The sequence below is a fragment of the Adiantum capillus-veneris genome, chromosome 20 (genome assembly GCF_014529385.1).
Source record: "Adiantum capillus-veneris isolate H3 chromosome 20, ASM1452938v2, whole genome shotgun sequence".
In the NCBI taxonomy this organism is placed as follows: domain Eukaryota; kingdom Viridiplantae; phylum Streptophyta; class Polypodiopsida; order Polypodiales; family Pteridaceae; genus Adiantum; species Adiantum capillus-veneris.
In genome coordinates, this window is record NC_140950.1 from 131,483,643 (window position 1) to 131,511,158 (window position 27,516).

At 45.0% G+C, this 27,516-nt stretch overlaps 1 protein-coding gene across 1 annotated transcript; it reads right to left on the reverse strand.

Annotated features, from left to right (window-relative positions):
- Window positions 1–113: 113 nt before the first annotated feature.
- On the reverse strand, window positions 114–26,117 carry LOC147433245 (uncharacterized). Its single transcript, XM_086492872.1, has 5 exons — window positions 25,728–26,117; window positions 23,738–24,665; window positions 1,042–1,137; window positions 785–921; window positions 114–631 (listed from the first exon to the last, which is right to left on the reverse strand). Exons 1-5 carry the CDS (start codon window positions 25,919–25,921, stop codon window positions 460–462), a joined length of 1,527 nt encoding a protein of 508 aa, XP_086348998.1. The 5' UTR covers window positions 25,922–26,117; the 3' UTR covers window positions 114–459.
- Between the last annotated feature and the right edge of the window lie 1,399 nt (window positions 26,118–27,516).

A 27,516-nucleotide genomic window follows, 5' to 3' on the forward strand; every position in this document is an offset into this window, starting at 1 on the left:
GTAATGTTTTACTATTCCCGATAATCCTTGCTGATATGTAAGGCAACCCTTCTCGTCGGTGTGGGACACAATTACTGCAAAGCAACTTAATAAACGTGGAAAACAAATCCCCATACCACAAAAGCTGTCCTTTTAATATCTACATTTATCTGTTCATAGATACATGTCAAGGAGCTAACGACTGCACTCGTTCACGTATGCTACAATTGCTCCAAGCATGTGCTGCCTGCTCAGTACCAAAATCTAACAAGCACACTTTGCTTGCATGCCCACACGTGTGAAGCTCTCCGAATTGTACGTCACAAATTTAACTGTCATCCTTTCCAGTTAAAACCCATAGATGGAAGCTAATTTACAATGTTGCATATTTTTCCGGAATACATGATTTTTCTATTTCCTGAAGAGTCCCAGCAAAGCAATGTCAAGATGGAATGCGCTTGGGACAACTATGTGAGAAACTCACTCTATTTTTTCTTCCTCGTTTCCATCCTCCAGTCTAAAGACATCTGTGTTAACAGCCCTCTTCTCCCTGTCTGCATTTGATGTTGGGTGGGGATTTGGGACGACAGCCACCAAGGCAACTGTCTCTTCAGAGTCAAAATCATCAGGCCCTTCATCAGAATAGGCATAGCTGCAGTAATAACAGGAACAACATAAGCCAGGATCAAGCACGCACTCACACAGACATGGCATGTGCATGCCACATATCCACCCACACACACTCACGCATACTGCCTCACCCCCATACATACATGGCAGCAAACAACATCACAAAGGTTTTTACCGTGTTGCGTTCCGAGAAGGCGCCCATAGGACGCATACCACAGACAATAATACAAAGCTTATCGCATTCCAAAACGCCAAAATTATCCACTCATATTGCCATCGCTCACCATAAGCATAGGTGGCCTTGAAAAAAAGCTGCAAAATGTCATGATAAAGGCATTAAGCAACCATTAAAGACACAACGAGTGAGCATTCAAAGCATTTGGCAAATGCAGTTACTTCCATATTACTTTTCCAAGAAATCTGTGGCATTACCTCGTAACCAATCCACGCAATGGACATGACAACAATCACAGCCAAAGTATTTGTGAATTTTCTGTAAAGCTCAAGCTTCGCTGTAAGTTTCCGAGCCTGAAACACAAAGAGCTTGTGGTGACAAACATCAAAAGATCGAAAATTCAGTATGTTCGAGTAACTAACACTCCAGACATTTTCACTAGGCTCCTAGAGCTCCCTGCCACCTCTTCTACAGCTTTTCCCGAGACGAGCTTATTCTGATTATCTTCAAAAGGCAGCTGAATATTGTTGTTACGTCTCTAAACCTCTTGTTTAACATGTTTGCTCTCTCCGGTTCGCACAAACAATTATCATCACATAGCCTTAACACCTAAGGTAAGTGCCATACTTAGCTTAGTGGAATAAAAGTATTAACCAATCAAATCACACCATGCAATTTGTATCTACGAATTCGTCGAGCTCACCATCCATAGCATCTGGAATAAAATTATTAGCTGTTCAGATTTCACATCATGCAATTTGTATCTACGAGCATCAAGTGCAAATTCATCGACCTCATCATGCACACATGCACTCTCACATGGTATCAAAACTTCAGGCTCTCCGACCTCAACCACCTCAACGAGCCAGGTTTCCTCCCATCGCCCTAGAACTGCTAGTATTTTCAACTACAGAGAGGAGCAACATCTTTTGGCAGATCCATCGTGAAGAACCTCTATTCTTTCTTGCGTTTTTTGCCTGAAACCTCAGCATCTCTTATCTGCTGCTAGCGCTGGCATTTTAAGGTCATTTCATCAGCGGAAACCCTTTTGCTTCCCAAGCATTTTTGGCTTCGTGCAGCGTTTTTGACAAGTGGCTTTGCGCTTTTTGCAGCAAGAGAGGCAGTGCTAACATGATTGCATCCAGATCTTGCCAGCTCCACTCTCCTCCAACTCTAGTGTTGTTACCAGAAAGATCCCTGCTTTTGCACTGTTTTGCAGGTATCATGTTGCCGATGTTCAGACTAGTGAATACAGACATCATAGATCCTTTTTTGGCTTCTTTCCAGACGTGCCTTCTGCAGGCATGTTGGTACTCCTTTTACCACCGGTGTGTCTATCTCAAGAGTAGTTCACACTCAGTTCGGGACCTATCGCTTGAAGCAATACCTTTTCTTTGCATAGGCAGAGTATAACACTTTCCTACACTTCTTGTTAGGTGCAGCGGAATGATTGTTGCGCTTTGCTCAAGATGAGTGCTCCGAATTGTGCTCAAGGTTCCTTTTAGTTCTTATGGAAGGGAGAGTCTTCCGTTCTTAATGGAAAGTGAATGGACAATGTGTGTGCAAGTGTATGAGACTGAGAGATAGAGAGAGAAGAGAGATACGACACCAGAGACGTTGTAAAACCCTCCTCCAAAGGCCCCACTCTCGTCGACGAGAATGGTCTACTTTTTTATTGCACAAAGTGGTACAATGACGATGCAATGGACTGATGCAATCTGGGACTATGCCGATGACGACTTTACTTTTTACTTTTTACTTTTTTGGGCTAGAGCCGGCAAGCCAGCAAGGAACTGCCTTTGCTTCGCATGCACGCAAACGAGTCAAAGACAAATTACCTTGCGGACATGCCGACAAGGGGAAAAGCGCCTCCATGCCGTATCGTGGCATGTCAACGGGGAATGGAAGCAAGTTTCCCCCTCGGGGGAGTAAAAAGTCTTTTCATGCCATGTTAGTCAGTCCATGTTCCCTTGTTAGTCACGCCACCCGAGGGTAACGTCGGGAAATCACCAAACGAATTCAGTGATGCATTTAAGGACCAAGGCTGAGAGAGAGGGGCAAACCCTTGTAACTCACAGACCGTACTGAATCTTGCCCAGGTACTCCAGGATTTTCGCCTGGTAGGAAAAGGCCCCCGTCCAGCGGATGTCCGGTAGGACTGCCATACCCAAAGTGGGCGTCGGCTCAAAGGAGGCATCCCGATCCGGCCAACCATGGTCACCAAGGCCCGCTCGGAAAGCCCCAGGACCATGTTAGGCGAGACCGCACCGTACGCAATAACTACAAGCCCTACGAGCTTCAAACACCCTCATGGGCCAGAGCATTGTAGTATCGCAGTACGGCCCCGCAGAGGAATGCTGCAACGTTATCCGCATAGGCACTCCTCAGCTGCGGTCCACGACGACCATTATGGGCCCCGCGGGGGACAACCCAACCTGGCAATCGCTTTCCGCTAATCTCCCCTCCCAGGAGTAACACTTCGGTATCTTCACCGCTAGGATTGTGATGACGACGACGACTTTAGGGCTGAAATCTGTGGTCTTCTATCTGCTGAATTTCGGGACTGTTTCGGTGGCTGAAAATGACTGTTTTGGCTGCGTTTTCGAGGGCTAAAAATGGGGGTCTTCTGCAACCAACTAGGGCTGAATCTGCTGCTGTCCAACAGGTTTGAAAACGCTGACCATCTGATGTGGTAAGGGCTGAAAACCAAAAACGCTGATGATGATCTGTAGCCTTAGTAAAACGCTAGGCCAACTGGTACTTCTATTGGTGGATCTGCAAACGCTAGGGGACTGGGAGATGATGGCGATCATGCTAGGGCTGAAAAAGCCAGGATGGAGGTACTGCTGAGGTTGTCCAATCCAAAAACACTAGGCTATGGGGGGAGCTTGGCGCTTGAGGGTTCTTGCTGAGAAGAAAGCCTGTTGAGCATGTGCTCCTGCTGCCTCTTCTGCCATTTAGTGCTAACTTGGGTTTGCTTATATACAAACTTAGCAAAATTGCCCTACCTACTTTTGTTGGAAAGTCACTTAAAAATAATAAGTGGAAAATGTCAAAAATAGGGAAAATAGGCTAAATGCACTGGAAAATTCCCCTAACTGATTCTAATGGATTCTGATGGGAAGACTGATGATCATGTTGTGTCCAACCAGAGGATATGCATCTATGCTAAGTGACTGGGCATGCACGGTCTACGGGGATCACATAAAGACGCTGACTAAAATATAGGAAATGATCACGAATGAAACACTCGAACAATGTGTGCGTATCAATCATGCGAACACATAATACTTCCTGTGAGGGTTGTTGAAACCTAAGCTCGAGAGCCAAGATCACTTCTTCCTGAATGATCGAATCGTCCTATGGGGGTTCTTTGGACCTCGACTCGAAAGCCAAGATCGGTTCATTGTGATTGATCGAATCTACAACGAGGTTAGCTTCGCTAGAAAAAGCATTAACTAACACATCATCCTTGTGAACAATCACATCATCTTCATGCAACTCATCATGCTTGTGAGAAATCACATCTTGATCATGCAAATCATCATGCTTGTCATTGTCATCCAAATCATTATGCAAATCATTGGCATCCAAATCATCATGCTTATCATTGTCAATCAAATCATCATCATGCTTCACACAATCATGCAAATCCTGTGTATCATGCTTTGGAGAAGAAGAGACTGAGAGTCTCTATAACCGGCCTATACAACGTAGAGGGCGGTACTATTTCAATTACCTATTAACTTTACACAGAGCACTGAGAAGGGAAGAGAACACAGTTGCGTCCAACGACTAGAATGTCACTGCGCACACGAGACCGACACCCTGTAGGCCCCAAAGACTGGCGCCCCTTTCGGTATTTCTTTATTCTAATTAAGGTAGACGATCCGACCACTTAGCACAAGCTTTCACAAAGCTGTCCAAACCTGGCGAGGGCTGAAAACGCAGGTTTTCGACCGGATTTCGACAGCATAACGGCGCAAAAACCCCTGTAGGTCAAAAACACCTGTCTAGGACGGATTCCCTCGATATCTGGAAGCTTTCTGGTGAGCTGTCACAGAAATTCAGCGGGCTGTAATTCTCTGTTTTTCACTGCCGGGAGCCCAAAAGCCTGTACACGCATCCCAAGGCTCTCACGAGGCTCCCCCGATGTTCCCTTGCAGTTTAGGTGCGAAACCCTAAACCTGCAGAAAAACACAGCAGGCTGTAATTCCCTGTTTCGGATCGTTTTTAGCAGAGCGAACACGCCTACGCGTGTCCCAAGGGCTCCCGCACGCAATGGAACAGTTCCCCTGTGAATTGGACGAGTTTTCACGCGAGAAAACTCTCCAAACTCGCAATCTTTCGTGATGGAACTGTGCGTACCTGTGGGGGATTAGCAATTAGCTAATCCGGTTCCTGTTCAGAAGGCTCTTGCCTTGGCAAACGCGCATAAACCCCCAGAACTGTACATAGGTAAAATGAGAAGCCCACTAGTGGGGCATAACATACTGTACGTAGGGGAGAAAGAGAGCAGTATGTAGCATGCGGGGCATCACTCCCATCACCATACTGTGCATAGAGGGCAAGGTAAGCATTCCATAGCGTGCAAGCGGCCCAAGCAACAAAGGATTTGTGGGAGACCAATGGCGTCTCTCTTCTTGTAGATGGATGGAGCGACACCCGCAAGCGGTCAATCCACGAGGTGGTGGCCTACTCTCGGGGGGAGATGTACTTTGTGGATTCACATGATGCATCCGATAGTGGCAAGGCCGCCGAGATGCTTGCTGCGGAGTGGACAAGCACCATAGAGATCACCGGCCCGGAGAATGTCCTTTGTATGGTTGCAGATGGAGAGGCGTCAAATAGGGCAGCCGGAGCTATCATTGAGGGCATGTATCCCAGCATCCATGTCACATTTTGCATGGCGCATTGCCTCAATAACCTCCTCAAGGACATAGGGAACTTGTCATGGATTTCACCCACCATTGGTGACGCCTCTCGAATTGTCTCCTTAATGCTCAACCATCAAAAAGTGTGCCATGAATTCTCAAAGAGGAGCCACTTGTCCTTGCTCAAATATTCAGAGACAAGATTTGCATTTAATTGGCTTATGCTAGGCCGCTTGTCTACATGTGGCGGAGCCTTAAGGGGCCTCTTTCTCAGTGATGAGTTCCACGCCATGCCGGAGTCTACATCAGCAGTAGGATTGAAATGCAGAGAATGGGCCGACGACGCCGCTTGGTGAGAGGAGGTGAAGACTCTTGACGCCATGGTCAAGCCTATTCTACACCTACTTCGAGTGGTGGATGGCTTGCAGCCATGCATTGGCAAAGTCTACGAAGCCATGGATCGGATGATAGAGGCACTTGAGAAGCTTGTGCCTGACCCTGTTCAGTATGCGGAGATTCATGGCTTGTGTGAGTCGAGGTGGAATGGATACTACTCTCCACTTCATGCGGCAGCTTATGTGCTTGACCCTGAGTTTCAAGGAAGGCGTCAAGAGACTGACAAGGAGGTGAGCAAAGGATGGCGGCTTGCATTGGAGCGCCTTGAGCCTAGCAGTGACATTAGACGCAAGATTAGAGACGAGCTACTCAACTACAGGCAAAAGAAGGGCTCCTATGGATGTGTAGATACACAACTTGATCGCAACAAGATTGGCTCGGTTTTGTGATGGGAGGACTATGGAGGAGATGGCCCACATTTGCAGCGCTTGGTTGTTGGTGTCCTTAGCCAAGCATGTACCACTAGTTGCTTGGAGCAACTATGGAGTGTGTACAGCCACATTGCCTCTAAGAAGAGGAATCGCCTTGGGGTTCAGAGGGCCAATGATTTGGTGTTTGTGAGCGCTAACTTGCGCATGCTTGCCAAGAGCGTCACACACAAGGCAGATCTTTTCACTGAGTGGGAGATGGCACAAGAGAATCCATCTATGGCCGATACTCTTTTGGAGGAGCTAGAGGAGGATTTCGAGCCTCAATGCGAGCCTCCCGAGCCCTCATACGTCGCTGACGACCTCGACTACGACGACGATGTGGAGATTCAATAGGCGAGCACTTCTTGAGTTTGATGATCATTGATCACTCGACTCTCGAGTCTAGACTCTTGAGTCTACGACTCTACCTACTACATAGCCCTTTGTACTTTTTGTTATCCTTGAGGCCTCAGGCTTATCCTAAGTCCTTTAGGCTTTTTGACTCTTGAGTCCTTGTGGCATGCACTTCCCATTTTGTATCCATCGATCATCGATGTTTTATAATTTATTAGCACATTTCAGCCTATATGACTCGTGTTCTTTGGTCTATTTAGTGTAAATTTATGGTCAAAGTGATGCTCTATGTGTGTGGCATGTGTGTAGGTCAAAAAATGCCAAAAAAACTCTCTTTTTTTTTTGCCGTTCCGACCCCCGTCCCCGTTTCCTGACTTTTGCCGTCCCGACCCCGTTCCCGACCCCGACCCGCCGTCCCATGTAACCATGCTGAAAACAGGGCAAAAACCAGTAATTACAACGAGCTGAATTTACTGTTTTTGGGCAGGAATCGGAGGGTTTACGCCAATGCAAGTGAGATCCAGCAGGGGAATTGATTTTGCGCAAGTTTTGGGGCTGTTATGTGTTAGGGAATAAAGGCCTAAGTGCCTTGTACTTATAACTTATAAGTTAAAAAGACTTATAAGTGAGGGGGCCCAAGTGTGAATGGCCCCCTAGTCACTTACTCATATACTCAAATATGAAGCCCAAAAGAACAATAGCGTGGTTTTTTTTCCCAGATTTCAACGAGCTCTCTCTCTCTCTCACGTTTTCTCTGCGTGTGCTCTTTCTGCGCCAATCTCCTCTCCTCCTTCACTCTCATTGCATAGAGTAGCAAGTGGGCTCTCTCTCCTGCTCCCCCACACATGGTATCAGAGCTTTAGGGTTTCCAAGAGAGCCATCTTCGCAACACAGATCAGAATTCTGTTTTTGCTCGCTGCGGGAAGGATATTCAACCGTTTTCGATCAACTCTGTCGCGAAGGGATCCTCTCACCGTGTAGAATCGACCTCCGGTGACAGTTTCCCCAAAATTAGGGTTTCAAAAACTGGCGAACAACAGCCTATTTCTGCTGAAATTGACCAATTTCGGGGTCAATTTGATGCAATTTCATTGGGGCAAGTCTCACAGGTCAATCTTACAGGTGTTTCCACCAACGAGGTTCTGAAAATTCAGCAAAACAGGTGTTTACAGGTCTGATTTTTGCCCTAAAACAGGGAATTTCAGCAAGCAAATGATGTATACACCTTGTGGAAACCTTTGGTAAGGGTTTGGCAGTGAATGTACGCTGTTTTGGGGTGATTTCGCGTGAAATTTGCTCGCTGTTTTTCTGTAACAGCAAGCTGTTTTTTGCCCGATTACGCACATTTGGGCGTGTTTAGGTCGGCAAAACAGGGTTTCAGTGTTTGCAATCACTCAGAATGGCTTCTAGCAGTGAAAGTGGCAATTTGTTGCACATTCGCAAGCTTGAAGGTGCCCATAACTTTGCTATATGGAAGAAGCAATGTTATAATGTGATGTTGTAAAAGAAACAGGCGAAACCTATTAAGTTACAGGGTGTGAAACCGGTTGATATGGAGGTTGAAGAATGGGAAGAAGTGGACGAGTTGGCTCGCTCCACGATCATGCTTTCGGTGTCTGACAATTTACTCTTCAATGTAGAGAATGAGCAGACAGCATGGGGCATGTGGAAGCGTTTAGACGAGTTGTATGCACAGCAGAGTGCTGCCAGTAAAGTGTATTGGCTCAAGAAGCTTATGGATCTCCGCATGAAGGAGGGCACGCACATGTCGATGCACCTCAATGAATTCAATTCTATTTTCAGCCAACTGACAGAGCTGAAATTCACGATTGATGAGGAGTTCAAAGCTACTTTTCTGCTATGCACATTGCCCGAGAGTTGGGATGTATTCCGGACAGCTCTTAGTAACTCAAGTGCGTCACTTAAGTATGCAGATGTAGAGAGTTCTCTCTTGATGGAAGAGATGAACAGGAAGAACACCACAGGTGGGTCTTCTAATGCATTGCACTTGAGAGGCAGGTCTCAACAGAGGGAGAAATCTGACAGTAAGGACAGGGCACGCAGCAAATCTCGTAGGAAAGATGTTGTGTGTCATCATTGTGGAAAGAAAGGGCATTATAAACGGGAATGCTATGAGTGGAAGAAAGAGAAGAACAAGGGTGCTGAAACTGATGCAAAGGACAAGGGAAATGCCAAGAAGAGCACTGTGTTGATTGAGGAAATCAATGTTGCTAGTAGTTGTGACAGTGACAGCAGCACTGATGTACTCAATGCCTCTTCTGTGGATGCACATACCCTTGCTATGGGTTCTGATGTGGACATGCATACTTGGATTCTTGATTCAGGTGCCTCCTTTCATGTAACACCTCATAGGGATTGGTTTACACAGTACTCAGGTGAGGTGCAGGGCACTGTTTATTTGGGAGACAACTATGCATGTGACATTGCAGGTATTGGCAGTGTCCAGTTTTCTTTTGCTGATGGTATGACTTTTGTTTTGCACAAAGTGCGTCATGTGCCACAACTCAAGAAGAGTTTGATTAGTACAGGGCAGCTAGATGATGCAGGCTATCACACCACTTTTGGTGATAGCAAGTGGAAAATTTGTAAAGGGGCCCGGATTGTAACCAAGGGTTGTAAATCGGACACTTTGTATCCTTTGCATGTATCTAGTGTGCGTGACCATGTTGTCGCCGTAACCGAGCATCCAAGTGTCTCTTTGTGGCATGGCCGGTTGGGACACATGAGTAAAAGAGGAATGGAAACTCTGTCTCGTTGTGGTTATTTGCCGTGTTTGAGGTATGCTGATTTTTCTCATTGTGAGCACTGTATTTATGGTAAGCACAGTCAAACACCGCACAAAAGGTCACTTTCTTTGAAGTCTGACAGGTTAGACTTAGTGCATTCCGATGTATGTGAAATGCCACAGTTGTCCTTAGGAGGAAAGAAATATTTTGTCTCGTTTATCGATGATGCTACACGTAAGGTGTGGGTGTATCCAATACGTGCTAAAAGCGATGTTTTGGATACTTTCAAGAAGTTTCTTGCGTTTGTTGAGAATCAAACTGACAAGAAGCTTAGGTCTTTGCGCTCAGACAATGGGGGGGAGTATGTATCAAAAGCATTTATTGACTTTTGTGCTACTAAAGGTATTAAAAGAGAGCTCATGGCTCCTTTTAATCCCTCTCAGAATGGAGTTGCAGAGAGGTTGAACCGGACTATCCAAGAGAAAGTTCGGAGTATGCTGTCACATGCTGCATTACCTCATGGTTTTTGGGCAGAAGCTGTACAAACAGCTATTCACTTGATTAATCGCTCACCTAGCAAGGCTTTGGGTGGAAAGGTGCCTGAGGAGGTGTGGTCTGGCAAGCCACCCTCATATGCACATTTAAGAGTGTTTGGTTGTGAGGCCTATGTTCACATCCGGAGTGAACTGCGCACCAAACTAGAACCAAAGTCTCATAAATGCATTTTCCTAGGATATGGTGAGGATGGTGAAATGGGGTATAGATTATGGGATCCCGCATTACGGAAAATCATATGCAGCAATGATGTCATCTTCAATGAGAATTGCATGCACAAACAGCCCACAAATGTCGAGGAAGTGCGCCGGGTTGTTTTTCGTGAAGATGTTACATATGGACAGCCAAGAAGGCCCAATGTTCAGCAGCCTTTACATGCTGAAAATGGTGCTGAAAATCAGCCATTAGCTGCTGAAAATCAGCCCCAACAAGTTGCCATTGATGCACCACAGGTAGGGGAACAGGTTGATGCTCCTAGACCGCCTGTTGTTGCGATGCAACCGGCTGAACAGCCTGCTGTTTTTGATGGTTTACAGGCTGAAAATCCACCTGTTATGGATCATTGGGTGCGTAGGTCTACTCGGGTGACAAGGCCCCCCGATAGATATGAACCGTCTTTGGACTATGTCATGCTTACTGATTGTGGTGAGCCGTCTTGCTATAAAGAGGCTATGCAACGGGAAGACAGTAAGAAATGGTTCAAAGCAATGGTTTCGGAAATGCAGTCTTTGGAGAAAAACCATACATGGGACTTGGTTGATTTGCCTAAAGGGCATAAGGCTCTGCCATGTCAATGGGTTTACAAGACCAAGGTCACATCTGATGCTTCTTCTAAGTACAAGGCACGTTTGGTTGCTAAAGGGTACAAGCAAAAGCATGGTGTGGATTTTGATGAGATTTTTTCTCCTGTTGTAAAGCTTGCCACATTACGTCTTGTTTTAGGCCTGGTTGCTTCTGAAGATATGGAGTTAAAGCAAATGGATGTCAAAACAGCGTTTTTGCATGGCGATTTGCTTGAGATGATCTATATGATGCAGCCAGAAGGTTTTGTGTCAAAGGGGCAAGAGAAGAAAGTATGTAGACTCTTGAAGAGCTTGTATGGTTTGAAACAGTCTCCCCGTGCATGGTATCACAAGTTTGATACATTCATGAGGTCTCAAGGATACAAAAGAAGTAATTCTGATCACTGTTTGTATATCAAAACGGCAAGTGATGGATCTCTTCTATTGCTGATTTTGTATGTTGATGACATGCTTATTGCGGGTAACAATGTCACGGAGTTGGATGCACTACAGCAAAGCTTAAAGAATCGCTTTGACATGAAGGATCTTGGTAATGCTAATCATATTTTGGGCATGCGTATCTCTCGAGATAGACTCGACAAGCGTCTGTATCTATCTCAACGAGATTATGTTAATAAGGTGCTACATCGTTTTCATATGGATGGGGGAAAGGCACTTGGTACTCCGCTGCCTCCATATGTAAAACTGACTGCACATGACTGCCCAAACACAGATGATATGCGGGCTGAAATGGCCAAGATTCCTTATGCATCAGCCGTTGGCAGTTTGATGTATGCTATGGTTGCTACACGTCCGGACATTGCATTTGCGGTGGGAGTGGTAAGCAGGTACATGAGCAATCCTGGCAAAAAGCATTGGGAAGCAGTGAAGTGTATCTTGAGATACTTGAAAGGCACTAAAGACTTGTGCATTTGTTTTGGGAAGAGTGAGACATCTGTGCATGGCTTTACAGATGCAGATTTTGCTGGACATCCAGATTGCAGGAAGTCTACCTCTGGATATGTGTTTACATTCACAGGAGGTGCAGTTTCTTGGATTTCTAGACTGCAAAAATGTGTTGCTTTGTCTACCACTGAAGCTGAGTATGTGGCTGCCACTGAGGCATGCAAAGAAGCTTTGTGGCTCATGCGTTTGGTAGAAGAGCTTGGCATTAAGTCACCGGTTCCTGTGCTACACTGTGATAGTCAGAGTGCTATTATGCTTGCAAGGAATCCTGTTTTTCATGCCAAGACAAAGCACATAGAGGTGAAGTATCATTTTATCAGGAGTGTGCTTGATGACAAGAGCATTACACTTGTCAAGGTGCACACAGATGACAATCCTGCAGATCTTTTGACCAAGAGTCTTCCAGCAGAGCGGTTTGCATATTGCCGTCAGATGATGGGTGTTGGATGAGTAAGTGCATGATCAGCCGTTGCATCATAGTTAGCTGATTCTTTGATCTCCCAAGGTACATTGCCTTTAGGTGGGAGGTTGTTAGGGAATAAAGGCCTAAGTGCCTTGTACTTATAACTTATAAGTTAAAAAGACTTATAAGTGAGGGGGCCCAAGTGTGAATGGCCCCCTAGTCACTTACTCATATACTCAAATATGAAGCCCAAAAGAACAATAGCGTGGTTTTTTTTCCCAGATTTCAACGAGCTCTCTCTCTCTCTCACGTTTTCTCTGCGTGTGCTCTTTCTGCGCCAATCTCCTCTCCTCCTTCACTCTCATTGCATAGAGTAGCAAGTGGGCTCTCTCTTCTGCTCCCCCACATTATGCTGCCGAAATTTGGCCTATCAGGTAGTATCTAGCGGGATACAGGTAAAGGATTCCCAGGACTCTATTTTTGTAATTTACCCTCTCAAAGAATAAAGAAATACCGAAAGGGGCGCCAATTTTAGGACCTACAGGTTGTCGGTGTCTGCTCGGGGCATTCTAGCTTCCGTGCCGTGTGTGTATTCAAGTGTTAATTCCCGTCATAGGTTTCCTTTACAAAGTGCTCTGTGTGTGTGTGTCTAAAGTAAAGAATTTCGAGTAAAAGCCAAAGCCTACCGCCCCACGGGCCGGTTTCACTCTATAGCCCATTTCACCTTCTTCCCCATAACCTAAAAAGACTCCCTTAATGGACTTCATATCAAACTTTGTTCTCAAGTCATTGCGTGCATGAACAAAAGCTTCGCAGCCGCAACTCTCAAATGATCATAAGAGGCACGTTTGCCAGACCAAACCTCCTCTGGAATGTCATTTTTTAACGTACTATTAGGAGAGCGATTGCAAATATGAACTACAATTTTCAATGTCTCCCCCCAAAACTCTTGGGAAAGATTAGCGGTGGACAACATGCAACGCACTCTCACATAAAGTACGATTATACCTCTCAGCCATACCAGTAGAAGACAGATTATAAGGAGCTATCAACTCCCTATTAATCCCATTTTCTTCACAAAAACGATGACATTCAGCAGATACATACTCTCCTCCATTATCAGATTTGAGACATTTAAGCTTAGTACTCTTTTGTGTAGTGACAAAAGCATGAAACTTCTTAAAGGCATTAAAAGTCTCGCTCTTGCTTTTCAACAAATGCACCCACCCTTTCCTAGTACATTCATCAATGAATGTAACAAAATACAAAGCACCACCAAAAGACTTAACAGGCATAGCGCATACATCGGAGTGAATAAGATCAAGAGGATTAGCTTTGCGAGAGACACCAGAGTAATAATAAGATTTCTTTTGCTTTCCATAAAGACAATCGCTACAAAAATCCAAGTTTTTTCCTTTTACATCAACCCTATTCAAAGAGGAGAGCACATCAACACCCCTTTGGCTCATATGGCCAAGTCTCTTATGCCACAATTCCGTGTGTGAAGCAACTTCAGCAACATAAAGAAACTTGCCAGGCAAAGCTTTTGCATCGAAGATAGTACAAAGTACCTCTTTTAGACCCTTTTCTAACAGGCATAGAACCTTTGAGCAACTTCCATGAACCCCCAACAAAAATGGTTGTATAATCATGTGCATCCAATTGGCCAACGGATAGCAGACTTTTCTTAATGCCTGCCACAAACCTGACATCATTTAATAAAAGCTCTTGACCATTGTTAAGAGCTAAACGCATAGTACCCATTCCCTCAATATTGCAAGCAAAATTATCACCAAGGTACACCTTGCCATAATTGCTTGCAGCATATGTAGCAAAACACTCCAAAGATGGAGTCACATGGAAAGAGGCATCGGAATCTACTATCCAAGACTGAGATAGGCCATCATTAGCACTAAGCAATGCATCAATGACATCTTTCTTCAAGATAAGCATGTCTTCTGTATTAGCTATCACTAAATCTGAGGGACATGAAGCCGCAACCAAGATTTCCTCAACGTCTGACAACTCCTCAATGACCACACTAGAGGATACATTTGCATTCTCAGCATCCTTGGAGGAATCACCTACTGATTTTTCTCCTTTCTTCTCATCTTTTTTCTTCTTATCCTGCGTTTCCTTCTTCCTTTCCTGCTCTTTCTTGAAATACCTGCAATTGGGTTTCTTGTGACGCTTTCTACCACATTGATAACAAGTGACATCCTTATCCTTTGTCTTGCTCTTACTTCTATTTTGAATTCTGTTGCCCGCATCACGCTTTTGATTTCTACCTCTTGCATTGTAGGCAGAATTGCCACCTTCCCCACTAGAGTTGCGTCTAATCTCTTCATTGAGAATAGACCCTCTCACACCGTCATACGTGAGGGTGGGACTCTTACTCAAGGAGACAACCAATGTTTCACAAGTATCTGGCAATGTCATAAGCAAGAAAATAGCTTTCAACTTATCATCGAATTGTTGAAGCCCACTGTCCTGCAACTGACTCAACACACCTGTAAAAGCACTCAAATGCTCAGAAGCTGACTTCGAGTCATCAAGCTGCATATTCACTAACTTTCGCACCAAATGCACCTGGTTCACAGGCGTGGTGTTTTCATAATTGGACTTTAGCTTTTGCCATATTGCATAAGCAGAGTCCAAACGCTTGATGTCCGTCAAAATGTCATCATTGATAGTCATTTTGATGTAGGCATTAGCCTTCTTATTTAACCTAGCCCACTCTTCGTCAAATAAACCTGGTGGCTTATTCTATTCCAATGCATCTTCACAATCCTTTAAGAAAAGGTACCTTGCATAAGTTCTTGCCAAAGATCCAAGCCTTGACCATCGAACCGTTTGATTTCCATCCCTCTCTGCCACTCACAAGCCTCTCTCTGGCTGAAGCTAGTGGTGACACCGATCTTCTTGTGACTAGAAGGCGGGAGTCCGTGCCAGTGTAGTCACCACCACACCAGCAGCCTCCTTGTTGTCCTTCCCTGAGTCACTATCACTGCTTTACTCATGTTGCTTGCTTTTACCTTTGTCCTTTGTAGAATCTCTATCTTTGCCTTTGGATTTGCAATCCTTGGCCAAATGACCACGCTTTCCACATTTGTAACAACGGTACTTCGTCCTCTTTCTGGAATCCGAAGCAACAAATGCTTCACCATGTGCTTCCACTGTCTCAGAAATCTGAATTTTGCCTTGAGTTACCAACACGGCTTCCTTCTCAATGAGAAAAGGGCTGAGATCATCAAATTCAAGATTTTCCTTCGTGACTTGTAGCCGAAGTGTCCTAGGCTCTAGCCATTGTTTCATATTCTTGAGGCAACTTCGCGAGAACCAAAGCAACTAACTGGGTACTCATCACTGCACTCTTCATAGCCGATAGTTGATCATGAATAACTTTAGTCTTCATAAGAAACCATGGTGAAGTTGCAAAACATGGTAATCTCGTACCTTCTTGCACTCCAATAGTGACCGCACGAACCGAGCCGCATAAAAATAATCTCCACTGGTCTCTTTGCCTCTGCCAAGCCACTCCTATCCACCTCTTTGTCTCCCAAGCCGCTCCTTTAGCAGCTTTTCCGCAGGGCCACCCTCCAAACTTTGCTTGTTCAAGCCGCGTAACCGCTCCCTCTCTTCACCAAAAAAACGTTGGGCCCTTGCTCAAGGTTTCGCCAGCGAGGCTCCTGGCCTTGCGTTTCAAAATGCTGGCCCTTGCGCTTGTTGACCTAGCGGGCAGGGAGAGGAGTGTAGCGCGAGGAGAGAGAGACAAGGCTTGCCGTCGGCAACGTTTCAAAACGCTCGCTCGCCGAGGAGGTGGTAGTCCTCCGTCGCCCAAGCGTTTCAAGATGCTGTCGCTTGTGAACGGCCCACCCAGGCAGCGCAGCCTGGCAGCGTTTTAAAACGCTGGTAGGAAAGAGATCTTTGGCGCCAGCAAAAGGTTGAAAACGCTAGCAGTGAGGTTGGGGGGGGGAACGTCAAGGGCACCAAGCCTCAGCGTTTTAGAATGCCGATTGCAGCTTTGGAGGGTTGGGCGTTGACGACGAGATGTGTGCTCTTCTTCTCAAGCTCTGCACGGCTGCTGCTCCACGCTAAGGACTTCACACGCACGAAGCTTCACCAAGACGCTCTGATACCATGTCAAAGTCGACAATGCGGAAGCGTAGAGACCAAGGGGAGTGAGCACGAGAGAGAGAGAGAGAGAGAGAGAGAGAGAGAGAGAGAGAGAGAGAGAGAGAGTCTCTTGAAGTAATCAACTTTGGCAATGAATAACTGAATGTGTATACAATGGAGGCAAGGGGTTGCTTATATAGCAATCCCAGTAAATTGCCCTACCCAAGTCTTTGACAAATAAGTAAAATAGAGACCTAAAAGCCAAACTAAATAATGGGATCACATTGGGCAGTTCACTTGAGATGCCTAAACTTCAACAAGTCGAGGCAATTCCTATTTATGACAGATGCAGACAAACTTAAGCTCACACATAAAGGCGAGAATCTTGTGATTGATGTAGGGGTTCGAGGTAACACCATTCCTCTTGTGGATCATGTACAAATCAAGAAAGCAATGAAAAGATCTATTTGAAGTTACTTGGTGTTTGCAAAAGAAATTAAACCTGACAATGATCAAAATGTTGAACATATGAATTTTGTAAAGCAATATAGTGATTGTTTTAGGGAATCTATTCCAGGTGAGCTTCCACCCGAAAGGCCAATAAATCATAAAATAGATCTTATTCCACGTATCTCAACCCCCAACCAAGCTGCCTATCATGTGAGTGTCTAACAGCGCGAAGAAATCATGAAGCAAGTAAATGAACTACTACAGAAAGGCATGGCGCGACCTAGCCATTCTCCATATTGCTCACCGGTCTTGCTTGTGCAGAAGGACGGCTCTTCCCGCATGTGTGGATTATCGAGCCTTGAATAAGACTACCATAAAAAACAGGTTTCCTATTCCAAGAATCAATGATATCTTGGATACACTTAGTGGAGCTTCAATTTTCAGCCGAATTGATTTGAAGAGTGGCTACCATCAAGTGCACATTGCATCAAAAGACATCGCAAAGACAACATTTCACACTACTTTTGGTTTATATGAATTCTTGGTTATGCCATTTTGTCTAACCAATGCACCAACTATTCTCAGCCGATTGATGGATCGCAATTTTCATCCTCATAGAAAGTTTTCTTTAACTTTCTTTGATGACATCATCATCTTCTCATCCAATGAAGAAGAGCATTTGGCAATTGTGTTTCAAGAATTGCGGACTCACAAGCTTTATGTCAACCCAAAGAAGAGTGAGTTCTTTTTGCAGGAAATAAAGTATCTTGGCCACATCATTTGAGCAGGTGTAAGGATGATGGATCCTACCAAAGTAAAAGCCATTGTAGAATGGCCAACTCCGAAGGATGTTCATGAAGTCATAATCTTTGTTGGACTTTGCTCTTACTACAGGCAATACATTTGCTATTTCGTGCACATTGCAACACCTTTGCTGACTTGTGCAAAAAGAGAGTTGTCTTCATGTGGACGCAAATAGAAGAGTGAGCCTTCAAACAACTGAAGGAAGAAGCTAGCAAGAATATTGTTCTTCATCTTCCTGATTTAATACATGCTCTCTCTCTCTCTCTCTCTCTCTCTCTCTCTCTCTCTCTCTCTCTCTCTCTCTCTTTTTTTTTTTTTTTGGGAAAAGTCAGGGCTGTATATTACTGAGCACAATATAATCCCCAGCGGATGCCAAAATAGCCTATCACGTGGGGTGTACAAGCTGAATGTAAGGGTGAGAGCCACTATAGTGACAACTCGACTAGTCATGGTGGTCTGTGTGATGAGTGGAGGAGAAACCACCGAGGGGGGACATAATGCCATGTAATCTGGCCACCTGTAAGTGTGAAGAAGAGTGGGGATTGGGCCCAACGCCGAAGGAAGGCAAAGCGACGAGCCTCGGCTGCTCGAGATGTACCTGAGGAAGAATCCCACTGCCAAATCAGGGTGTGAATGATGTCCAACCAAATGGCAGTGAGGGTATCCTAAAGGAGCTGTGGAGCCGCACTAAGAATGTGAAGACAACGAGCTCTCCAAACATTCCATAGTGTAATGCTAGTGATGACTGAAAAAACTTCATCACGTGTCTGAGGATCCCCTGCCAAGCAATCTGTGGTAACATAGCTAAAGTCCCTCGCCGATAACCAGTCGAGGTAAGCATAAGAGCTAGATCTGTGTCTGTGCCCTCGTAGAAAAGATGCGGTCCGAGCATCGGCATCAACCATGAGACAGATCCCGAAGTGAGAAATCCATGCTGAACACCCGCTCTGCTAAGTAAAAAGCAAACTGCTAGCCACACTACATGAGAAGTTGAGCATGACCAAAGACAGTGTGCAGGTGACTCAAGTAGTCGCAAAGGACAGCGAGTACATAACGGATCATGACCCATAGTAGCTAGCCAAGTCCCAACTGGAAGTCCTGCATATGCAATCATCCACATGAAAAAAGAAATAGACGAGCCGCATGTAAATCCCAGATGGCTGACCAAAACTGTTGTAGATAGGCATGGGAGAGACCTGAATGTAACCAGAAACGCATACGAGTGGGCTGACCTGGGTGCTGTCTGATCAATGCTAATCTTCCAATTCTGACAGTGTACTCAAAGAATGATACAGGTGCACCGGTGGGGTTAGAGTGAGGCCAATGCCACTCTCCTGGGTCCCAATAAAGCTGAGATAGGGCACGACCCTCCCACACCCAAAGCCTCCAAAGTGCGGCATCAGCGGAAGCGAAACGGGGGTCAACACAACAATGCTTCCCGCAGGAGCCAACTACTCGTATGGCCTCCCATCGAGCGCCGGGGTAGACAAGGTGTGAAGAGGTGGGATCATATGTCAATCTAGCATGAATCCCCTGAGAGTAGTCAGTATCAACTGTGAACAGCATGGTGTCTAAACGAACTAATAAGAGAGTGCTCTGAGCAAAGAGGCCTTCCCAGCCACAATGTGGAGGCATCTGAACCGTGCCTCGTATGACTGCCCCCCAATGTGAAGGAACGGCGGAGTCAATCTCAAGCAGTCTGTCTGTCACCCCGCGACCAATGTCATAATGTTCTGCCACAAAATTTGCATCCAGCATACGTGTCTCATGAAACAACCGCATAGAGGCAGCAGGGCCAGAGTCCCAAGCAGCCCAATCAATGTGAGTCCTCTCTCCAAGCTGACGAGGTGGAGTAATAGAAGAATCAAGAACTACATCATTCCAAATGAGAGGCTGGCGCTCAATCTCCTCACGACATGAGGGAGGTGAGCGTATGATAGCCCGTCGCATGGAAACCCAAATCTGAAGGAGCGATCGGATGAAGGGTGAGAGAGTGCTGGTGAACAAGGGGGCATCTGTAAAGAGAAAACGATACCCTGTATGCCAAGTATGACCATCTCTAGTGCCGAGGCGTGGAGTCGCGGTGCAAAGAGCGGCCTGAAGAAGCATCTTCCAAGGTTCTTGGCCGGGAAAAAGACCCCGAGCTTGGTAAGAAGGGCACGGCTCTGTAATTCTGGATCAATAATGCCAAGGCCTCCCTCTCTCCCTCTCTCTCTCTCTCTTATGCAAGCTTATGAAGAGGAGGAAGGAAGGCATCGAAGGAAGTGTTGTCGAAGGATTGCATGAAGAAGAATGCACAATGATTCCATGCTGAATTTTCAGCCTATACACTTGTAGTTTTCTGAAGGAATAATGATTCCTATGAAGGGGCCCAGCCGTTCCGAGTCAGTGGTGTATCACTCTCAATCTTCTCTCATTATCTAATCTGTCTAAGTCTTTCAAATTTTTCATATCTCAACACATATATGTCCCTCTCTCTCAAGCTCTGATTAGGGATAGATATTTATCCTATGTGCAAAGTGTTAATTGGCAGTAATAAGCTTGTGGTGTAACGAGGTCCTGAGTTTCACTAGAGGACAACAACACAGGAAAGCTTGACGAAGATGGCGGTATCAGTACTCAGTTAGCTGCATCGGTACCACATAAATGTGACTTGACGCTTTGTTTGGCTCGGGAGTTTGAAGCCAGAGACAAAAGCAGGAACTCACATAAGACAAAGTCAAAGGCAAGTTGGACAGAGATTACGATAATAAAGATTTGACAGAGGAAATCCGCATGGCTCACATGGTGGTGACCACGATGGCCACTACACCAGATTTCTAGTCAAAGGGCAGTTGCCGCCACTAGTTTCAGCCAGAGAGAGGCTTGTGAGTGGCAGAGAGGGACAAACAGTGCTACGTATAACAAATTTGGCCCTTGTGCCAAGTTATTGGTCTTTGAACCCGTAGGTCGGAGTTCAAGGCACATGCATCTGACAAGAAACCAATCAAACGTATCTAAAACACTATGGATGAGTGCACCAATCCATTGTTGTTGGTCGGATTATGGACAGGATGTGTTTAAAAGTTCATTATCTTGGAAGTATTTTCCGATGTGATGTGTTCACAGTTTATCGATGGGAATTCTTGGGCGTAGTTCAATTTTCTAAAAGGCAACCGATGCTCAAGATGGCATTCTTCTAAGGTACAAAGTTGAGGGCAGCATAACCAAGGTGGTCCAAACCAAAGAGAGAGCCATCCAACCTTTCCTAATTCGATTTCCTCAATTGCCTATCTAACTGGGACACACGATTAGCATACAACATCAATTTTACCTGTCACGTGCACATGGCTCTATTGCCACATGGACATACTTCATCGACTTCTAGAGCCAATTTTCCAGTTTTGGAACCCTCTTGCATAAATAATTTGTACACGCGTTTTGAAAGGTGTTGTTACACTACGGTGGGCATCTGGCATGACATGCATATAGTTCTACGTTAGGGGAATCCAACGAGCCATTCCCCGTGTCAATCGGATTCTCGCGTGGTAGATGTTCAACAATTTTCACTCGAAAACTAACCCCTTGGTCAAACTTATTAATAAATGATTTTTATGATATATTTGTAGGAATTTGATAGAGGTTTTGCCCTACCTCGCGAATATAGGTTTTGCCCTATACCCTAGCCCGCCAAGGCCAGGTAGGGGTTAAGGGGCTCACTAGGGATGGTTCAACCCTAGAGAAATCAAGTTCGCGACAAATTTATCTTTGATGAAGTTAAAATCCATTGTACATATATGAGATCCAATGAGACCGGAGTCTTTATACAATCCCCAATGATCCTTGCGAAAACAATTTTTATATTCAATTTTTAGGTCTCGTATCAATAACTCGTAAGAATCTTTTGATGCTTGCAAAACGCATAAAGGACTAACAAAATGTTGTCTTTTCTTGCATGGATGCAAGTGAGGGTCTCTCTCTCTCTTGCCAAGATAGCAAACACACAGATTTTTGCAACAAGGACTAAATGAGCACCACTTGAGAGACGTGGGCTCACCTTTTATAGAGATTGATGCAGCAGACCATCCGAGCATGAATGCTTCAAAGTGTGAAGGGGAAGCTTCCCCTTGAGTGAGATAGTGAGTGAATCAGAAAATCATGAAGCAAACACGTTGTCACCAGGAGGTGTATTTTTCCTGTTGCCTTCCGTAAATAAGTATTAGATATATTTATTTTATTTTTACTTGTTTGTCCCAAAACCCTTGAAAAGGTGCAAGTGGACATTGCATGGCCGGTGTGAAACGGCTGCAGCCAAATGGGTTTCTCACATCGGGGATCTAGGTCGGTCAGACAAGGACTGCCCGGGCCAGTTAGCACTGAATTCTGATGAGTATGGAAGCTCGTGTGCGCCAAACTGGAATTTGGGCCACTCGTCAAGTCACTGCAACTTTATAAGTTGAAAGGGGCCAGTAAATTAACCCACATTGTAGATGTTGGTCAAATGGTAGTCTTCAATGATGGTCAGGAGACCGATAGGGACACCATGGAAGCATCTCCTAAAATTTAGGGAACTGCTATTTTTGACCGGAAAATGTGTTCGCGTCATTAGCTCTGGAATGACAAGGGGAACATTTTATTGCTCTGCTGCCAAGTCAACTGACGCACCAGTTGAGATATTTTTAGCAGGGAAAGCCCAAACTCGGAAACTGGGCGACGTGTCAACTTGTGAGCGATTCTGCCACTCTGGGAGGCAAAAACGAGCTGCATATCAACAAAGGGGGCGCCATTTTCAGCCTCAGGTGGATTGTAGCAGGTGCAGAAGCTATGGAATGCTTACCTTTCCCTCTATGCACAGTATGGTGACGGGAGTGATGCCCCGCACGCTACATACTGCTCTCTTTCTTCCCTACGTACAGTATGTTATGCCCCACTAGTGGGCTTCTCATTTGACCTATGTACAGTTCTGGGGGTTTATGCGCGTTTGCCAAGGCAAGAGCCTTCTGAACAGGAACCGGATTAGCTAATTGCTAATCCCCCACAGGTACGCACAGTTCCATCACGAAAGATTGCGAGTTTGGAGAGTTTTCTCGCGTGAAAACTCGTCCAATTCACAGGGGAATTGTCCCATTGCGTGCGGGAGCCCTTGGGACACGCGTAGGCGTGTTCGCTCCGCTAAAAACGATCCGAAACAGGGAATTACAGCCTGCTGTGTTTTTCTGCAGGTTTAGGGTTTCGCACCTAAACTGCAAGGGAACATCGGGGGAGCCTCGTGAGAGCCTTGGGATGCGTGTACAGGCTTTTGGGCTCCCGGCAGTGAAAAACAGAGAATTACAGCCCGCTGAATTTCTGTGACAGCTCACTAGAAAGCTTCCAGATATCGAGGGAATCCGTCCTAGACAGGTGTTTTTGACCTACAGGGGTTTTTGCGCCGTTATGCTGTCGAAATCCGGTCGAAAACCTGCGTTTTCAGCCCTCGCCAGGTTTGGACAGCTTTGTGAAAGCTTGTGCTAAGTGGTCGGATCGTCTACCTTAATTTGAATAAAGAAATACTGAAAGGGGCGCCAGTCTTTGGGGCCTACAGGGTGTCGGTCTCGTGTGCGCAGTGACATTCTAGTCGCTGGACGCAACTGTGTTCTCTTCCCTTCTCAGTGCTCTGTGTAAAGTTAACAGGTAATTGAAATAGTACCTCCCTCTACGTTGTACGGGCCGGTTATACACGTAACGTGAGAATAGTGTCCAAACTTCAATACAGAAAGGCCACTACCTACACGACCTTAGAGGTGTCCGGCCAAGCCCTTAGTAGGGCAAAAAATTATCCCCCCATGTTTGTTCCCTAATATGGGGTTTTCTTGCTTTTACTTGTTAGGACTTTCCGCTTTAGTTTTTGTCTCTGCGTTCCCAAGCTCGTTGCACTGGCTAGGGGTAATAGAAATCCCATACATGTACACGTGTGTGTACCTACATACACATACATAGTATTCATACACGCACGCACAAACATACACAAATATATATGTGTGTGTGTAGTTGTTTTCAACTTTAATAAGTTGTTGTGGTTTGCATACACCTTACTTCAAGAATTTTCTCTAAGACAAAGAAGCAAGAAATAAAACGCACCAGTAATTTCTCAAGAGTTTTTGAGAGTGAAGTAAAAATCCACATGATGAAGATTGCATCGAGAACCGCAACAGGCAACACAAGCAAAAGTTTTTCCTTGCCTGGCATATCATTGATTGCACCCACATGCTCGATGACATCAAATATCTCCACTGCAACAAAATAGGTGGCCCCAAGAAGTAAAACCCTTGAGCTTAGACCGCCCAAAGTAGGCCTTACAACACCATAGCCCATTGATACTATCAAAAGAAGACACCGAGAAACAGTTTTCCGGATGGCTCCAACCGAAACTGCCCATAATGTGATGCCAGCAGGCCTAAAACCTGTCTCATTGAAATTCGAGTAATCGAAATACCAAAGAGTCATTTCACACATGCCAAGCGCTATGACCAAGCTGATGTAGTTTTGCAATTGCAGGATATCCCTCCAAAACCGAAAGTATTGCAATAGCCAAATAATCCCAAGTAACAGATAGGCAAGCGAAAGAAAACCATAAAATTTCATCATTGGTGCTAAGCGACCAGGTAAGTACCCAGTTGGGTTCCTCCACACAGTTTTACCATTTATAATTGTTCCATAGAGCTCAGGATCGCAGAAAATAAAATACAAGTTGTACATTCCTGTCTTTGTAATCTCAATAGGTTCATGACTCATTACTGCCTCAAGCTGATTTCCACTGAAGAAAATTGAAATTGATATAGGCGAGTGTTCAACAGTGTGGACAATAACTTCTCCGAGGTCACAACCCTCCGAATCAACTAGTTCTGGACTGCAACAGAGTGCATATGAGCCCAGATCCTTTCTGCTTCCAATCATATCTTTCTCACCCAATTCAAATAAAAGGGCCTGAATTAGCTGGGTTTTTGGTTGCTTTTCCGTGTATCTCCTAGCAGCCGCTTCAGGCCGCCTGAAAGTCAAAGATTCAAACCTGCGTACAAAAGAACGAACTCATAAGAACACCGGTGAGTAGCACAAGCTGTTTGATCACAAAACTACAAGGCAACAAGCTCAAACATGAGGAGAATGTGGTTCACATGAGATCACAACATTCGAGCTAAAATATGTAAAAAAGCACAATTCACAAAAGGATGCTGAAGGTGGTCTTTAGCACAATGCCATGTAGAAATGTGAAAACAATAGTAAGCCACAGTTACAACAAGCACACAGTTAAAAGGGGCCGCCAAATGATTCTTTAGCAGACTTCTGTAAAATATTACGAAGAATTTGAACTGAGAATTAATCATGCTCCAACAAATGATTCTGGCACCATTTTAAGAGTCAAAATGCATACCATTTTCAAGCCTGGGAAAAGAGAGCAAGGAAACTACTAATTTTGCCCAGAGCTTATCCAAATCACACATGACTGAGGATGAAGAAATATATAAGGGGGCCATATGTGGCAAAAAATGCATGCATCATTATCATCAAATAGAAACAATCATGAGTATCACGTTGTTGTAACCTTAACAATCTAACCTACATAAATGCGCAACATACCATACAAGGAACTGATATACATAATAACTCACGAAGTCAAGTCATGAATGAAAGCATGTAAATTTGGCCGGGGAGGAACCATGAAGAATGTAATGTACAGACATTATTCAGAATGCTCTTGATTGCACTAACCAGTCTGTAGAGGGCTCCTCAAAAACTTAGAAGGAAGCCCACACAGTTGCTTGCCTGATTGTGGTATACCATTTCAAATTTCTGTGCTAATTGTAAAAAAATCTTCTCTCTTAAGATCTTTCCTTGTTCAATTGTCAACAGAAATGCACAAAATGGTAAAATTTTATGCCAAAAAGCACGACACATAAATTATATATTTTGATTGATGCATTCTTCAATTGCAAGAATAAGTCTTACAAACAAGGAAAGCATTCTCTCAACAAAAAGGAAAAATCTGTAGGAAAATTCAAACACTTGTCTAGGATAATGCAACATCACTTTACATCACAGAAGAAAAAGAAGCCTAAAATGAGAGACAAACCCGATGGCAGACAAGCCAGAACCACCTGCTGTCTTATTAACAGAGGCGTGCATACCCTCATTACCACCACTGAAGAGGAAAGCATTGGAGTGATTGGAGAACTGCCCATTTACGTAAACATGTACGGAGGCTGTTGCTAAGCCAATGTTCAAGGTGAAGAAGCTCAGTAGAAGGCTAACAATAGCCAATGTCATGATGGCATGAAACACAGAGCTCAGGAGGCTCTGCACTGCTAGGTCTTCAAGTCATCGAGACGCGCGATTGCTTCGCAAATGAGGCAAACTCTCTCTCTCTCTCTCTCTCTCTCTCTCTCTGCTAAAGGTAGAGTTCTTGCACCAGTACCGCGATCGATCTCGAGAGTCTCTCTCTCTCTCTCTCTCTCTCTCTCTCTCTCAATTTATTCGAATGCCACAAAGTAGCAAGAGGGGCTGTGCTTTGTGTAGAAGTGTTGCAAATGCCTATTATGCCTTCTTGTGACATTGGAGGTCATTAAGGCCTCAATCAGACTGCCAAAGAGGGGCACATCAATCGAGATTGCCGTCCGTCACTCATGCTAGTAGACCATTGTGTTGTTCCATCGATGCAATTATGTTACCCTAGGGGTTCCTTGTACACATTGATTCATTCAAATGATACACACTTCTGCAGAGGAGTTCTCCTTGTCAGAGTATGCAACAGAAAAGAAACACAAACATGCACCAGACCGAGAGCGAGAGAGAGAGAGAGAGAAGAAGAAGAAGAATAAAAATTTTAACGTCGTGGGAAACTATCCCAAGAGAGATGAAGCAGGCAACTCAATAACTCTACATTTTAAATCATACAAGATGACATGAGAGAGAGACGACGTTGGCAACTCAAAAACTCTACATGCTGAATGATACTGTTACCATATACATGTGGTAGTGATGTGTGTGAACACACTAGGACCGCCGGGGCATTTTTTCCCTCTTTAGGAGGTTTTTTCCCCCGTGCATTGTATATACGCCCATCACTCTAGGGCTATCTATCTTTCCATTGCACACTAAGTAACACACTCTCTATTGTGTGCCTTGAGCTTCCTTCGTCTTCTCCAAGTTGTGTGTGTTTCTCTGCAACCCTAATTCCAACAATTGGTATCAGAGCAGGTCACGTCCTCCCGGGCTTAGTCGCCAACTGCTCCAGCACACGCCTGCTCACTTTCTCCGATTTCAATGAGCTTTGGTCAGCGTTCGCAGGTTGATGAATATTTTCGGAAGGCTCGAAGCGCTAGGTCTGCTCAAAATTTTGATTTGGGCTCATTTCGGCCTCCGTTTCCACTACAGGCAGTACTGCACAGGCTATTTCGTCATTTTGTGCAGAATTTTTGTCAGTGCAGTTTTCTGCATAAAAGGTGCCTTATAGTATTCTATAGTTTGTGCTATATAGCACAGGTTGTTCCCGCTCCGTTTCTCCTATTTTCGGGCAGTTTTCACATCAGGTGCAGCATTTACCATGGCTGACAACAACAACACAGATGTGTTCAAGATGTTTGCTGCTGAGGACAGGTTGGATGGGGACAACTACCCTATGTGGGCTTATATGATGCAACATGTTCTTGTGTCAAAGGGTGTCTGGAACATTGTGCAGGGCATTGATGTACGTCATGGTTCTGAGGATGTAGGCGATGTTGAGGATGTTGCAGGTCTTGCTGCAAAGATTGCAGCTGTTAGAGTTGTTTTGCCTACAGCAGAACAAGCTCGTTGGGATGTTAAGGATGCGCAGGCTCATGCATTGATTGCATTGTCTGTGAAGCGCACCATTGTTCCTCACA

Coding starts and splice junctions, on each gene's coding strand:
- LOC147433245 (XM_086492872.1), bottom strand. CDS start 25,921: ATGACATTGGCTATTGTTAGCCTTCTACTGAGCTTCTTCACCTTGAAC. Junction 1,138..23,737: donor AAACTCTTGAGAAATTACTG/GTGCGTTTTATT, acceptor TTTGTGTTTCAG/GCTCGGAAACTTACAGCGAA. Junction 922..1,041: donor TTGCGTGGATTGGTTACGAG/GTAATGCCACAG, acceptor GACATTTTGCAG/CTTTTTTTCAAGGCCACCTA.